The sequence below is a fragment of the Salminus brasiliensis genome, chromosome 18 (assembly GCF_030463535.1).
Source record: "Salminus brasiliensis chromosome 18, fSalBra1.hap2, whole genome shotgun sequence".
Classification (NCBI taxonomy): Eukaryota; Metazoa; Chordata; class Actinopteri; order Characiformes; family Bryconidae; genus Salminus; species Salminus brasiliensis.
In genome coordinates this window covers 13,672,949-13,688,589 of record NC_132895.1, presented here as the reverse complement: position 1 = coordinate 13,688,589, position 15,641 = coordinate 13,672,949, and the positions used below count along the sequence as shown (strand labels likewise).

The 15,641-nt window shown below is 38.0% G+C and overlaps 2 protein-coding genes across 5 annotated transcripts; both read left to right on the top strand.

Annotated features, from left to right (window-relative positions):
• The first annotated feature begins 1,240 nt into the window (after positions 1-1,240).
• Positions 1,241-5,683, top strand: ftsj1 (FtsJ RNA 2'-O-methyltransferase 1). 2 transcript variants are annotated; one of them, XM_072661294.1, is made up of 11 exons: positions 1,241-1,296; positions 1,676-1,804; positions 2,582-2,651; positions 2,745-2,844; positions 3,432-3,510; positions 3,733-3,785; positions 3,948-4,001; positions 4,269-4,371; positions 4,489-4,572; positions 4,973-5,076; positions 5,334-5,683. In XM_072661294.1, the coding sequence occupies exons 2-11, from the start codon at positions 1,684-1,686 to the stop codon at positions 5,532-5,534; spliced, it is 969 nt and encodes a 322-aa protein (XP_072517395.1). In that variant the 5' UTR covers positions 1,241-1,296; positions 1,676-1,683; the 3' UTR covers positions 5,535-5,683. The 2 variants fall into 2 exon arrangements, with proteins under 2 accessions (XP_072517395.1, XP_072517394.1); XM_072661293.1 differs by lacking the exon at positions 1,241-1,296 and adding an exon at positions 1,309-1,446.
• Positions 5,684-6,196: 513 nt separating this feature from the next.
• On the top strand, positions 6,197-11,408 carry LOC140539430 (uncharacterized). Of its 3 annotated transcripts, none has more exons than XM_072662140.1 (8): positions 6,197-6,641; positions 6,733-6,762; positions 8,124-8,444; positions 9,723-9,830; positions 9,953-9,986; positions 10,077-10,117; positions 10,570-10,616; positions 10,720-11,408. In XM_072662140.1, the coding sequence occupies exons 1-8, from the start codon at positions 6,599-6,601 to the stop codon at positions 10,849-10,851; spliced, it is 756 nt and encodes a 251-aa protein (XP_072518241.1). In that variant the 5' UTR covers positions 6,197-6,598; the 3' UTR covers positions 10,852-11,408. The 3 variants fall into 3 exon arrangements, with proteins under 3 accessions (XP_072518241.1, XP_072518240.1, XP_072518242.1); XM_072662139.1 differs by having other exon boundaries at positions 8,121-8,444; XM_072662141.1 differs by lacking the exon at positions 9,723-9,830 and having other exon boundaries at positions 8,121-8,444.
• The last annotated feature ends 4,233 nt before the right edge of the window (positions 11,409-15,641 follow it).

The window sequence follows — 15,641 nt, the reverse complement described above, 5'->3', positions numbered from 1 at the left end:
AAGGTGAAGTGTTGCTGCATGATATTGGTTGTGAGTGTGGAGGCTGCAGAGCTGTGGTTTGAGAGTTCCTCTTGTGTTGGTGTGTTTTTGGTTTGGCTAACTTCCCAACTTGGTTTTACAGGAGATTGTATCTTGTTTTGTTTCATTAGTTGTGGGAACTGGGGTTTAAAAACAGGTAAGAGAAGTGCACCTGTGTTTCCAACCAAATCTACAGTTTGGTTTCTCCCAATGTAATTAGCCAACACTGCATTGTTTCTGTATGTATATATAGTTTTAATAAAGTGGTTTATTAATAAAAGCTGATTACTTATTTCTATTGTCTTTTAGTTGAAATGTATTAATGCCTTGTTGGTCCCACAGTACCCTAGAATAAACACTAGGTGCCAGGCAGGAACACACTCACCTCATGATAAGGCATGTGCTCTGGGAACAGATGGCATGGTTTTTCTCATGATTGTCCTGTTTTAAGGGCAATGCTTTTGGCACAAAGGGTATATATTTAAACATAGCAATGTCCTCATGTTGGTTGGGGTGAGGTCACCAGTTTATTTTTGTCAAAAGCTGATACTTTACGGTTTCCTTGTGCATGTAGAAGAAGACTGCTTTATAGTGGGAACCTGTAAAGTAGAATGACTTGCCACAGATCAGACTGCATAGTAGAGTAAATGTCCCTGTGGTCTTCCTTTTTATCTCAGGTTGCTGTCTGGTTATAAGTGAGAAGCAGAAAAAAGTCGTTCCTATCCTAAGCAATGAATTTTTAATATTTTATATATATATATATATATATATATATTTTTTTTTGTGCTGGGTTACACAGGTAATATTCACTGCTTTAGGTTTGTGCGCCGGACACTATAAATGTGGTGATTGGTGTACCACCTGCTTAAGGATGTGCCGACTGAAGTGATGGCTGACACCGGGCAGCAGGGTGATGTGCTGGCTGGTTTAAAAAGTGCTGGTTGAGGTGGCAGCCTGCACGCAGGGATCCAACCCCTATTTCAATGAAACCTGGCTTGACAATATGGGTTATGTCAATGTGGCTCACAGCAGTTTAGTTCTGCCCACTCTCAGTTTTTATCTGCAGAAATATTTATACTCATGTAGCTACAACAATTCACAAAATAATATATATGCAGGAAATGGATATTTAGAAAATTCCTGAATTCTGGGTGAATAAGGCAGAAACACTGCAGGTTTTTTTTTTATGTGAACTCCTTCCTTCCTCCATAGGGGGCAGCAAAGGGCTTTGGAGTGACGAGTCTGCTGTAAAACCCAAAAAGAAGAGGAAGACAGACGGTAGGCAGTCATAATAAATAATATCGAAGTCGTTTTATTCTCTAAAAAGTACATTTTCATTACATTCCCAAGCCAGACCTTTAGTGCTACTTGTCTTTAATACTTTCAGCTAGGTGTCGACAGGGGACGTTCCCAGGTGCGGCTGCTAAGGTTAGCTAGCTAGCTTCTCCCCAGCTAAGCTCGCAGCACACATGTGGCCCAGGCCGATGTTGAGAGCCAGTTAATTGAATTAGCCAGTAATGCCTCTTGTCTTCTGTATGTGTGTGATTTATCTTACTCTTAACGTCTGTTTTCTCCGTGTTAGGAAGGAACGTTAAGAAAGCATCCAGTCCTGTAACTTAAAATAATTTATTTATTTATGTGTTTATTGTTTTTTCAGGAAAAAGTATGGGTCGTTCCTCCAAAGACAAACGCGATATATACTACAGACTGGCCAAGGAGGAGGGCTGGAGAGCGAGGAGTGCCTTCAAACTGCTCCAGCTGGACGAGGAGTTCAACCTTTTTAAAGGCAAGGCTTATTTTTCCCACGCTTGAAATAACAAATGTTATTCTGTTATTGAGAATTTCCCCACTGTGGGACTAATAAAGGATTATCTTATCTTATAAGCAAGCTATATTTAGAAGTGGAAGGATTTATTATTATTTAGGAAATATTATTGGGGTGATACTTCACTTATAAGATAAGTATCAAGGTTGAACAATTATATGTAGAAGCTTAGAAACATCCCATTTGACTAAAAACAGTGTTTATATAATATATAATGGTTACAAATGTTTAACAGGTTGTTTTATTGATACCATATTTAGGGGCTATGTAAGGTACAATCAAATCAAAGCTTATTTGTCACGTCCACAGTCCCAAATGCAACTAGGGCTTGGCGATATGGTGAAAATACTAGATCACAATATTTTAAGATTTTTCACGATACATGTTATCGCAAACTAAATACATCAGTAGAAAGAGATTCTTAAAAACTACTATTCAGATACTTTCCCGTACTGAATACAGTGATTTATGTATGTCTGCTGCACTTCATCTAATTAAACCAGATCGGTCTAATTACACTGTTTGTAATGAATCATGCAGTTGATCAGTGTATGGAAATAAAAGAAAAACAAAATAAAAAATAGAAAGTTAAGAATCATAGTGTGCAGTTTGATGTACAATGTAAGAGGTAGGGTGTTGGAGTTACTATTGTAGTTTATTATTTAAAGGTACTTTTTAAAGGCCATGGTATAGGTATGACTGGTGTGATTTTTTTTTTTTTTTTTTTTTTTTCTGCAGGTGTGAGTCGTGCAGTGGACCTGTGTGCTGCCCCTGGCAGCTGGAGCCAGGTTCTGAGTCGCAAACTCCGGTAAGTCCTGTCAGAAAATGGTGTTTCCATTTGTAATCATAAAAACAGAAATACATTATTGTTTTTTTTTTATGTAATCCATGTCACGCATAGAGGAAAAGAGTCAAATGAAGACGTGAAGATTGTAGCAGTGGACTTGCAAGCTATGGCTCCTCTACCAGGTGTCACCCAGATTCAGGGGGACATTACCAAGGTACACTGTTGCCTTTACCTATTTTAGTACCAAGATAAACACACACATTAGTGTTGTTAACAGTGTTGTTAATTGTTCGACAATTCAAGATCTTTTGCTTACTCTGACTCAGCTGATCAGCCATGATACACTACTTGTCCAATATGTCAGTTATGGACACCCCTTCCACTGAATGCGGTCAGATACTTTTAAGTTGCACACATTGCTGACACAGGTGTGCAAATGCACGCACACAGCTTGTCTAGTTCCTGTAGAGAAGTAGTGCCAATAGAATAGCACTCATTGGAGCAAATGAACATTACCTTTTAGTACTGGCCTAATGCCTAATACCAGGACGGCACATTAAAAAAGGCAGTGGCTGACTTGGCATGTATCGGAGGAGACGTGTTAAGTCGCTAACCTCCTAGTGTCATTTCTAGTGCTAGGGGCAATTACAAGGGGTGGGTTAATTGGCCGCACAAAATTGGGAGAAAAATGGTAATTCTTTGAATTGGAAATGGAATTCCTTAAAAAAAATAAATAAATAAACAAACAACATTTGTTTTGTAAAATTTGTTATGTAAAGTTTGTAATTGCTTGTGTTGTAGATTTCCACAGCTCAGGAGATTATAAGACATTTTGAGGGACAGTCTGCAGATTTGGTGGTGTGTGATGGAGCTCCGGATGGTGAATTTATTTTAATAATTTGTCTTCTTGTAGTTTGAATGCCTCTTTGTGTTGTAATATTCTTTTACCACATGAGTAAAATGTTAATGTAATTGTTTTCTGTTGTAAAAAAAATGTGGTCAAGTAGACTCAACAAAATATTTGCAGTTAGAAAAATTGCTGTGTGGTGGATGGTTCTCCCAAACTGCCAACATTAGCAAACCTTATCATTTGTAATTGCAGTTACAGGACTCCATGATGTTGATGAGTACATTCAAGCACAGCTCCTGCTAGCAGTATGTATTGCTAACCTCTCTCTAGATGGTGCACATTAGGTGCCAGCTTTTGAGCATGGAAACTGTAATCTCTGACTTAATCGATCACGTATTGTTCAGAATACTTTATTGTGCCTACCCCATTCCTGTTGATTTATCTACATTTTTTATAATCTTTTAAAGGCTCTAAACATCACAACTCATGTTCTGAAACCTGGTGGGAACTTTGTGGCAAAGGTAAGCTCCTTATTATTATTATTATTATTATTATTATTTATTTTTATGTCTACACTTAGAGTGAAATGATCTCACCAGATACTCTGATCAGCCATAACATTAGCGCTTTGAATTGACCTCAAATGATCAGAGCTCCTATTCAGTATCTGGTGCTAATGTTATGGCTGATTAGTCTACATTCCTCATAGCAAAAAGTGCATGTAATTAAAGAGGTAGGTGAATACATTCAAGTGAAAATTAAAACTGAATGTCTTTGTTGACGTGTAGATATTCAGAGGGAAGGATGTGACGCTGCTGTACTCTCAGCTTAAAATCTTCTTCAGCTCGGTGACCTGCGCCAAACCGCGCAGCAGCCGCAACTCCAGCATCGGTGAGAACTACTCTTGGCATGTGTCAATGAAAAAAATCAAAAGGAAGAGTTAAATTCATGTGACTTGATACGGAAATATGTGAAATTTTTTTTTTTTTGTGTGCTTTCTCTCTGAAGAGGCATTTGTGGTGTGCCAGAATTACTCCCCACCTGAAGGATACGTCCCCAACATGTCTAACCCCTTACTCGATCACTCGTACGGTAAGATTCTTCTCTGCGGTCATGCTTATTCCAAAATAATAACTGATATGAATAAATGTAAATAATGCGTAAGGCGAATTGATCAGTAACATTAGTAACTAAGTAATTTATTGATTTTGACACTTAATCCAGTAATCAGTGCTCGTTAAAAAAAAAAGAGTTAAAAGGGATAAACAATAAAGGTGGACCCAGCTTGACTACATCAATGTTAGTGGAGTTTAAAATACAAAAGAACATCTATGTCAAAGGACTTTAAAATAATATTCTTGAGTTTAATCTAGTAACTTGACGGGTATTAAGCTGTTGTTAATTTAATGTCCATGCATAAAGACCCCCTGATGTTTTTCAGAGACTCATTTTCTGCCATGTTCAATAGTAATTGTTTCTATTGATTTGTCAGATGTAGATTTTAACCAGTTAGAGGGGCCGAACAGGATAATCGTTCCATTCCTTGCATGTGGAGACTTGAGTGCTTTTGACTCGGACAGGACCTACCCACTACAGGTATCAACTGTTTCTACTGAGTATCCAATATTCCACTAGCTTTTTCATTCTTCTCTTTGCATATCCTAGCTTGGAACGCTGGGGTTAGAGTGCAGGGTCTGTCATGCTACAGAGTGCCTGTGGTCAATAACCTAGCGCTCTAAACACTGACCCACCTCTGACCAAATGAACTTAACTGATACTTTACTGCTAAAAGTAATGTAACCCGTAATGAATCATAGCCAACTTAACAAGTGACTGTGTGTGTTCAATTTCAGCTTGATTCCAGTAAGGAGTATCAGTATTTGCCACCTACCCAGCCTCCGATTCGTCCTCCATATCAGCAAGCCTGTCACCTGCGTAAAAATAACTTGCTGGCCAAAGAAGACTCACCATCTGTCTTGCTAGATGATGCCCTTTCAACCATGAGCCTTGACTCTCATCAGGACACGGCTACAGCAACATCAGGAAATAATTAAGCCAAAGACATTGCATGCATTTTATTAAAGCTGAAAAAACTTCTTTTTTTTATATTTGAAATACTGTTTTATTTCATGTTGTTTTTTTTATTGTCATTCTGAATATTTTATTGAACCTTTTAACATTTAATCAATAAACACTAACACAACTTGATGGTTCTGTTATTATATAGAAGCATTACTTGGTGTTGGTTGTTCTGCGAAAGATGCTGTTTGTGGTTTTGCATGGTGTCATTAGTTCGCATTCAATCATCCGTGCATTTATAAACCTGGTGTCTATTTTCAAGAACCAGACTCAATTCTATACTAAACCAAAGCCGCAGTGCAGAGATAATGGCGATAACGCATGTTGTTAAGCAACAACAGTGGTCATGTTTGTCCACATGAGGATGGACAGATATTTTGATGCATGAGCAGTTTGTCTACCAATGTGAGCATGACTGATTACAGTCATTCAGTAAAGTGATCACATCACTGGATTCTGAGGCAGTATAAAACCTACAGGGAGATTTAATCTTTTTGCTGAGAACTAAAGATGTTAAGGAAGATCATAGTGTCTGTTCTCCTTCTCTTATTAGCATATTTATTGGTCCATGACTTCCTGCGATGCCTATACACCTGCGTTGGTCTGTTGGAGACCAAAGTCTTTATATTACAGTCTGTATATTATTGTGGCTAGATGTAATTTGCTCACATAAAGAAAGTAAATGGTTCAAAAAACTTCGGCGAATCACATTGATTCACTGAAGCCTGCGGGCAGGTGTAGTGGCCATGATGAATGATTTAGGTCTATGGTTTGCTCGACTAAGGAAACTATTATGAGTGCCAATCAATCATAAGGTATAAATGCAGCATAATGAGATTAGGTAAGAACATATATTTTTTTGTTGTTTACATCACACTTTAATTCCAGTCTACACTCCTAAAATGTGTGGTCAGTTGGCCTAGACATGTGTTAGGCTTGAATAAAAAATAGCAGAAGCAAAGTTTAAGGCTTATTTACATATATCCTGTTTCAGTTCCTGTGGTAGGTGGTTTACATACAAGATGCTGTCTTCTCCCTGATGTTACCAGTCATGATTCATCGGGCACAAGAGTGCATATTATGTAAGTATTAAATATGAATATCCATTATATGTATGTAAGTGTATGTTATTTATTGATCTCAGTTTTACTGTAAGATTATTTTACCTTTCAGTGGGATTTGCAGTCATGCTGCTGAATGCAGGTAACTGAATTTCCCTTCTCTTTAGTATTTGTCATGTTTTTTTGTTTTTTTAAAGTGAGTTGCCCTTACTGTAAGACAATATAGATTGTATTTGTGTACATATTGTATTTATGTGTGTATATCTCACAAAAACCTTGTATCTCCATTTGTGTTGTTTTTCACTTTTTGCCCTAAGGTGAATCTGGCAATTGGCCTTTATATTGTGTCAAATTGCCCAGATGAATGGACCAATAGAAATGCTCGAAAAAGATTTGAAATAAAAGCTTTTTACACTGACGTCCATTTACGTTTTTTTTTCTTACTACGATGTAGTTGCCATTTTGGAGATACAAGGTTGTTTATATACAGCTCTGGAAAGAATTAAGAGACCACTTAAATTTTTGCTAATTTTGCATCTCTACGTGTATAGCAGCCATTCCATTACAGGCATTTCATTAAACAAAGCTGAGTTACCTGAATTTGCAGACTATGACTGGCATAAAGTCACCCAACAGCCATGAACAGCTGTAAAAGACTAGTGGAGAGCCTGCCAAGACAGGCAGTCATGGTTATTTCATCATTGTGATTTTTGAACGCTCTTAAAGTTCAAATATTAGCACTGTGTGCTAATTATATTGAATTTCTTTGCATTATTATTATTATTATTATTATTATAATTCCTTTGCATTATTTGAGCAGTTGTTTTTGAGCAGTTGTCATTTCTGCAAATAAATGCTCTAAATAGCAACATTTTTATTTGGAATTTAGGAGAAATGCTGTCCATGGTTTATAAAATACAACACAAATGTTAATTTCCCTAAACACATTTCCTATAAATAGTAAAATCAGAGAAACTGATAATGTGGGGTGGTCTCTTCATTTTTGTCTAAAGCTGTATATAATAGTATATGATATGTATAATAATATTGACTTTAATATTGATTAATATGAATTTATATTAGGATTATCGAACATGTAAAAACAAAAAAAGTGCATGTAATGGTGTAGTGTAGTTTAGAATGTGTTTCATTTGCCATCTTTAATACAATTCACTGTCTTTGTTCATAACTAATCACCTGGCTGCATCCTATCTAATGTTGTATTGTTTATGGCTCATGGTTCTATAAGATCACTATTTTGGGTCAAACTTTTTCATATCACAAATCAATCTTTTAAGGGCCTTTTAACACATCAAATAATGAAAACCAGAACTGAATCCTGACCTCAGAACAGAAAGTTGTACCAGACCTTATTACTGTTAAACCCCTACGTGTAGGTAAGCGTAAAACCTGTGGGTAGCAAATAACAGGACCAGTTTTAAGAACAAAAAAAATGATGAAGTAATCCTACATCTTCTTAGCTTTTCTTTGTTTTTTGAGCAGGTGGCGATGCAGCTCAAGAGAAGCTTAGCATCTCCTGTAAGGATGTGACTCTTGTTGACAGGATCGATCTCAAATGCATAACTCCACCAACGTCTGATTGGCAGTGCTCCTTCTACGTCTACCCCCTTAACAGTACCAAATCTGTCATTAACGTCACGCAAAGCCGGATGTGTGAACAGCAGGTGAACGGAAGTGCACTATTAAGTGCTGAAGCTCTACAGCTGCTTGAAGTCTGGAATGTGGTGAACATCTTCTGTACTATGTCGAATGGAGCGGAAAGCATTGAAAGCCAGTGTGAAACAGTAACCGTATGGAGAATAAGTAAGAATATTTGGGGTTAATTACATAGATTGATTTATATTTTGGATTATATGTATATATATTAATTGAGTAGAATTAAGTAGTTATTCTTCTTCTTATTATTATTATTATAAATAATAATACTAATAATAGCAACCTTCCCCACCTCACCTGTCCAAAACATTTAAGGAAAATCATTGGTTTAATTTACGAGGTCTTACAAAACTTCAGAGCTGTGTTCAATATGTTTTTAGTTAGAAATACATAAAGTTTGCCTTATCAATTCTAAATAGCATCTTAAATATTAAGTTTATATGCTTACAGCATGTCTGAACTGAATTGAAATATCAGCTGGTTTCATGTTATTCCATTCCCACAGCATGTTCATTTACTGGAGGACATTTTTAAATTAATATTCACCAATTAGAAATGATATATTTCATCTTTCAAGGTTAAAGAACTTTGAAATTTAGCAGAGTGCAAAAGTCTGTGTAAATCCTTGCTCAAATTACATTTTGTAGATTTACAAAATTTCTTCTGAAGTCAGGGGTATTAAAAAAGAGTTTATCCTGATTTTGTTGGAGTAGCTGTTTCTAACTTGGCTTATTACTAGATTAGGGACTAAGAATTTGATTGTATTCCATGACATGGGTTTTTTTGTGAGGCCAGGATGTTGGATAATCACCACCCCACCTTATCCCCAACTCATCCCAAAAGTATTGGTTGGAGCACCACCATCATTCCAGAGAACACAGTTTCAATGCTCCTCAGCTCAATGCTGTGGGGGGGGAGCATGACCTGCCTGGCATGGGCCAGACATAGTGCCAATAGGTTCATGCTTGTTGCTCCAGAGAGTCATATTTTATGGGCAGAACTTCTCAACAGGGACTAGACAAGCTGTGTGTGTGTGTGCATTTGCACACCTGTGTCAGCAATAGGTACAACCTAAAGTAACTGAATGCATTTATTAGGAGGGGTGTCTTCAAACATTTGGAAAGTCTATGGAGTATTTTAAGCTATAACAAAAAACACACACACACACAACAAACAACGGAGCAACAACAACAACAAAATGGAGACTTTACAGAAGAAGCCAAATGTTCTTAATATTGATTAAAATATAAATGGATTTTTCCAAGTAATTAGAAGCTATAGGGTTGAAACCATGGGGAGAACTAAAAATGGACAAAATAGAGATACATAATGATGTTTGTCATCACTGTCCAGAACAACAAAAAAGAAAAGCAAAAAATGAAAAGCAAAAGATTATTTTCTTCTGAGTTTTTTTTTTTTTTTTAGGTATACAGATGTCATATTTAATCATTGGACTGGTTGCTGTGGGCTGCCTCTCTCTCCTCTCTTTGACCTTTCTTTGCATAATATGCATCATCAGTGTGCCTATAAATGGTATGATGCCATTCAGCACTACTATACAGTTAAGAATACTGCTTAACACAAAACAAGAAACTCTTCAGTACAGGTATTTCATGCATCCAGTAATTAATCCAAATGCTGTATGCTTTGTTTAGGGACCAGAAGCAGAACGGCTTCTCCTAAAACAAGGTCAGTGGTGCCTCGCATATGAGCATATTCTAAATATAATATTATTTGAGAAATCTGTGTTTACTTGCCTTTTCCACTTTGTTTATACAGGTGTACAACTCAGAAGAGCTCCAGAGTTGAGCATAACTTGAGTAAGTATGGATATTGTTTATTGTTTTATGGGTGACTGTGTACAATAGCCTGTAGTCATACTCAAGGAAAGGTATTGTTACTTTGATCAAATAAATAACAGCAAGAATGGAAAAAACTGTAAAATAAGAGTAAACCCTGAAACTGTGTTGTAGATAATGACACAATGAATATGAATATTGTTAGAAGCTACCTTTTTCTCTTAATTGTTTTTTTTAGTGTTAAATAAAACACCAACAGTGCCTAAAAATATTAATAACTGAAATGTAGTAAAACACCAACAGTGCCTAAAAATATTAATAACTGAAATGTAGTAAAACACCAACAGTGCCTAAAAATATTAATAACTGAAATGTAGTAAATGTAGTAAAACAGGAATTTTCTTCTTCACGACTACAAAAATAAAGTAAGAATAACTAAAATGGGATATTTAAAAAGTCTTTTTTAAATGAAGGTTGTGAGGAAGACTCTGCTCCTGAAGACAACAAGGATGAGAAAGAGGTAAATGGTATTGCATCCTCTTTTTCCATTAATTCCTGTGTACAAAACTAAAAGAAATGTTTTTTTAGCGCAGAGAAATTCTAATCAACCTGCTCTTTTACAGGCGGCTGAAGATGACGTGTGCTATGCCACAGTGATCTACCCAGATGTGACTGAAAACTCTGTTCACGCCATAAGGTTCGGGCAAAAGACTGAGTATGCTGTGGTGGTCATAAATACAGTGGATAGTAACTAACCATTTATTATTTAGATGACAGCCGGTTGGTGAATTGGTGAATTTAGCCAAGTTATTGGCTCCCCATTGCTGGCACAGGCATACAGTTGTGCACATATCTTATAATCTCAATAGCAAGCTGCTGTACATTCACCTAAGGTCACTAGGCCAAGGCTTTCCCCAAAAAATGGAGGCAGTTACTGCAGCAAAGGAGAACAAACTCCCTATTAATACCCAGGTGTCTTCAAGTCTTTGGACATATAGTGTGGGTTGGCTTTGCTAAAGCACATCTTGTTATTTCTGTAACATTTATTCCAGTGCCTTTTTATTTCATAGATTACTTCTCAGCATTTAAACCATCAAATCTAGAATATCTTCTTTACTGACTGTGCTTTTTAAAGTTTAAGTTTGCATGTGATAGATTTTTAATAGCACTTGTGATTTTATTCCACAAACCACTACTTTGAATATAAGACATCCACAGAACAGGACTTAGCTTTAATAACTTGCTTTTACTCTCTGCAATCAGATTATAAAAATATTTAAATAAATATTGGCCTCGAGTCATTTCTCTTGGAGCCCTCCGTGTGTTTATTTATACTACAGTGACATACCAAAGTCATATTGTTGCCCACATAGCCTACATCACCTATGTATAAACATCTAGCATTAAATCCTCATGGTATGAAATCACCCTCTGGATGCCTTCAGTTGCTCAGAAGTTGTACTAAATAGTGTATTTTTAGATGCATTTGTGTTGAATGATGGCTGATAAGTAGAGTAACTTTCCAACTTTCCAAAATTCAACAGGTTTAAACTATGTAAGATTAATTTAACTCAGGTTAGAGTTAAAAAGGTAAAATTGGTGCAAGTGTAAAAACTGGCTGTTGAGGAAATATATACACACGTCTCCAGTGTTACATTTAACTCTGTCAGTGACCCACAAACACACACACACACACACACACATTATATATATATATATATATATATATATATATATATATATATATAGTAACTAACTAGTGGTTGATTTTGGGGAAGTGTAGGTGTAGGTCCGTGTTTTTTATATCTATCCTCTGTAAATCATTTTTTCTTGCAGTGTGAGACTAATAAGATGTCATGGCTTGTGTGGTTGCAATGAGGAATTAAATTTGAAGAACTGAAAGTGTACACAGACCAATGTCTATGAACAGAATATGCCTTGATTAGTTAAGGGAATTAACTGGCCTAAACTAAAACTACAGACAAAGACCTCCACATTCAACATTTGTCTTGGACACTGGTGATATTTGGTCTAACTGTGCAGTGAACACACCCACTCAGTGATACAGTGTGCACAGGTGCCCAGAGCGGTGAGTGGCCTTCACTATGGCAGACCAGACCAGACCAGACCAGAGAGGTTTAAGAGCCTTGCTTAAGGCCCCTGTCATCAGTAATTCAGTGCTCAAACTACTGAGCCACCACTGCCCCAAGTAGCCTTTATTGTGCTGTGTGTTGTGTTGTGTAGTATTCTGTAGTGCAGAGTATTTCCGCCTCATCAGTCTGACAGAAGTTGGCCATCAAAAATCCACCTCAAAGTACCTGTAGTTGTCCCACCTTCAAGACCATCATAATAAGTTTTATTCTATTCATGGAAACTCTTACTTGACTGGCTTGCTGCTCTGCCCCTTGGTATTTTTGGTAATATTTCTGATGAGAGCACTGGTCACACATCTCTAATTTTACAACACTGGGGTAAACTCACTGGTTTCCTTCCTCCTCCCAAAAACACAGGTGGATTGTCCTTGCTAAGTAGCCCCTAGTGTGAATGAATGAGTGGGTGCAGTACCCAGCGATTGACTGGTGTCCTGTTCAGAGGGTATTCCTGCCTCTCGCCCAGTAATCCTGGGTAGGCTTCTGAAGCTGGACCTATTACAACCCTGGCCTAGAAGAAGGTATATGGGAAGAATGGATAGAAGGTGCATATTCTTTAGACATCAGTTTCTGAATATTGGTAGAGTAGATCAGAGAGACCAGGTTTGATTAGATGCATCTTGCATTTTTCAAATAATAAAAAAAGTCCCCAGTTTAGGGACATGTTTGTAGGTTTACTGTATATTTGCTGAATTTAACATTAGCAGACAATGTACAAAAGCTATATCAGATATTGTGCATTTTGAGTGTTTTATTTGTGTGATTTCACAAAAAGCCACACATTTACAAATATCTATGTAGACAAGAACAGAGGTTATTTACATATCAGCCTTAAAGGGACAGTAACAGAAATTGTCATATAAATGATTATAATTATGATTGCTTTTGGTTCATAAACCCACATAAATGTAAGTTGTTTTTTTTGTTTTTTTGGATTAGGATTGCTAGTTGACTTTGTGACACTGAGATGGAAAACAGCTCAATGCCATAACAATCATAAATCATTGAGAGAGATGTGTTGGAGGTCATATGAGGCCCACAGATCTTTCTCAATGGGAATGTGATGTCTGATTCTGCGTCCTTAACCTCTTTAAAGCCTCATCTGATGCCATCAACTGCGCTGTAATCAGTGTTCTTATGGTATTTATTATGAACGCTAAAATGATGTTGAAACCTAAATGGTTGAAACTTAAAAACTGTTTTAATATCTCAATACCGCAAAAATGAGGAGGGTCTAGATAAAGCAGTACACAGGTGACACTGATCTGTCTCTCACACACAAAGTCACACTCATCATTTATATGCTTCTTTGGGACGGGTGTGCTTTTACTCTGACCTCTTCAGATAAGTCGTTCACTTTAACCTAGAGAACAGTTGTCTCCAACCCTCCTCGCAGAGAGCTACCTTCCTGCAGGTTTCAACTCCACCCCAAATCTAACACACCCCGTTCAGCCAATCAAGGACTACAGTGATTAGTCGGATCAGGCCTGGAGAGTACCACTGAGAACTCTGTATCCACTGGATCCCAGCGGTCCAGTGTTCAGGCCTGTGTACAGTTGGGATGGGCAGAACGAGGCTTTTGGAGCCAAAATGGTCCGAAGCTTTGAAGCATTTCAAACACGGATCTATTACGCCACCTGTTGTTCAAATAAAAATACTACACCACCATTCACTTGTGTACCGAGAAGCTTTGTCCAAACCGAAACCAGAGCACCATGCACTAACGTTGACATGATTTTTTTTAAATGTTACTTTCTTTTAATGGGATTAAATGTATTTTATGCGAGAACGTAAATATATAAAACATATATTAAAACTGTACATCTGTTTTAAAAAGAAATAAACAACACAAACGGACTTAAGAGTTTTTATTCAAGGGATAATTTTAAGGGTTAAAACCCCAGAATACCCAGAATAAACCAAATACTATGCGCATGGTCATATTTTATTCATGGTCACATATTTCACGAATTCACATTCAGCTGGTTGCGGGACGCGGGAACTCGCGCGCCTCAGATCTGAACCGTTAATGCGTTCCAGTGACGTAATAAAGCTTAGTTTCCAGCGATCACGTGGTCGCCGTTATTTTGAGCGAGACTCGGAACCACTGTTCCGAGGCGGTGCTATCGAGACGTACACCCTGCAACCTGCAAGGCGCGTCGCCATGCACACCCCCGCCAACAGTCTACGTCCATGCTCTCCGCCTGGGTCATTTAAATAACAGCGCTGCTTGCGGATATATCTATGGTGGCTCCGAAATGAGCTGTGCTCAGGTACATTTCTGGCGTGTTGCTATCTTGGCAACAGAAAACATAGGTGCGCAACTGACTGACAACAACCTAGGCAGACGACAACAGTCTGACGTTCGTTGCTATCTTGGCAGTGTCAACAAAGGCACGTGCCGAACGCGCGTACACCCCCGCACAGCGCTGTTGAAATGGCAATCAGACCCATCCCATCTGGTAGTGAACACACACACACACACACACACACACACAGCGGTGGGCAGCCAACTCCAGCGCCCGGGGAGCAGAGAGGGTAAAGGGCTCGAGCCCGGGAATCGAACCCACAACCTTGTTATCAGTATCCCGGCGCTCTAACCGCTGAGCCACCACTGCCCCCGAAGTGTGCAGTCCAGCAGAGTGCATATGAGGTAAAGGTGCAGGTAAAGGTGAGCTGAATTCATGAAACGTGTTTTAATTAATGCACCTTGATATTTGTCATTAATTCTCTGAGGAGATGGAAAATGCACGACAGCATGAGGGAGGTTTTCAGTAGCAGGATTGCGAGGTAACCGTCTGTTCCAACAAGAAGGCAAAGCAGGTCCTGCAACCGCTCTGCAACCGTGTTTGAAGACATTTCTGAAGAAGTGGTCGAACGCGGCCACTAGAGGACGCTGCTGCAGCTCAAAAACCAAGCATCAAGAAACCAAGGACGGCAACCAAAGAAGTGTCCAGTGTTACAGCGAGCTCGAGCACACTCTCAGTAACTAGCCCAGCTGTCAGACACTGGAACTGCTGGCAGCTCCTGTGATGTTGGTGAAGTTGAAACCGAGCCTGATGCATTTTATGTATGAGCATCAGTTTAGGAGCACGAGCCGTTTAGACAAATGCCAAATATAGGTCACATTAAAAGCCTTGCTGTATGACTGGTGTGTGTGTGTGTGTGTGTGTGGTTAAATTAAGTTCAATTAATCTAAAACTATGAATTCAGTGGTCGAATGCTTTAGGCCATTTCCTGAGAAGAAACTTGCCTGAATGGAAAAGTAGCAGTGTGCAAAAGTTTGGGTACCCTGAGAAATGATAAGTTTAATTAGATCAATTAATTAGTTAGCATAGTAATAGCTTGTTCACCATGATCACACTGTAAAACAAAACCTTTTTTTACCAAATTTT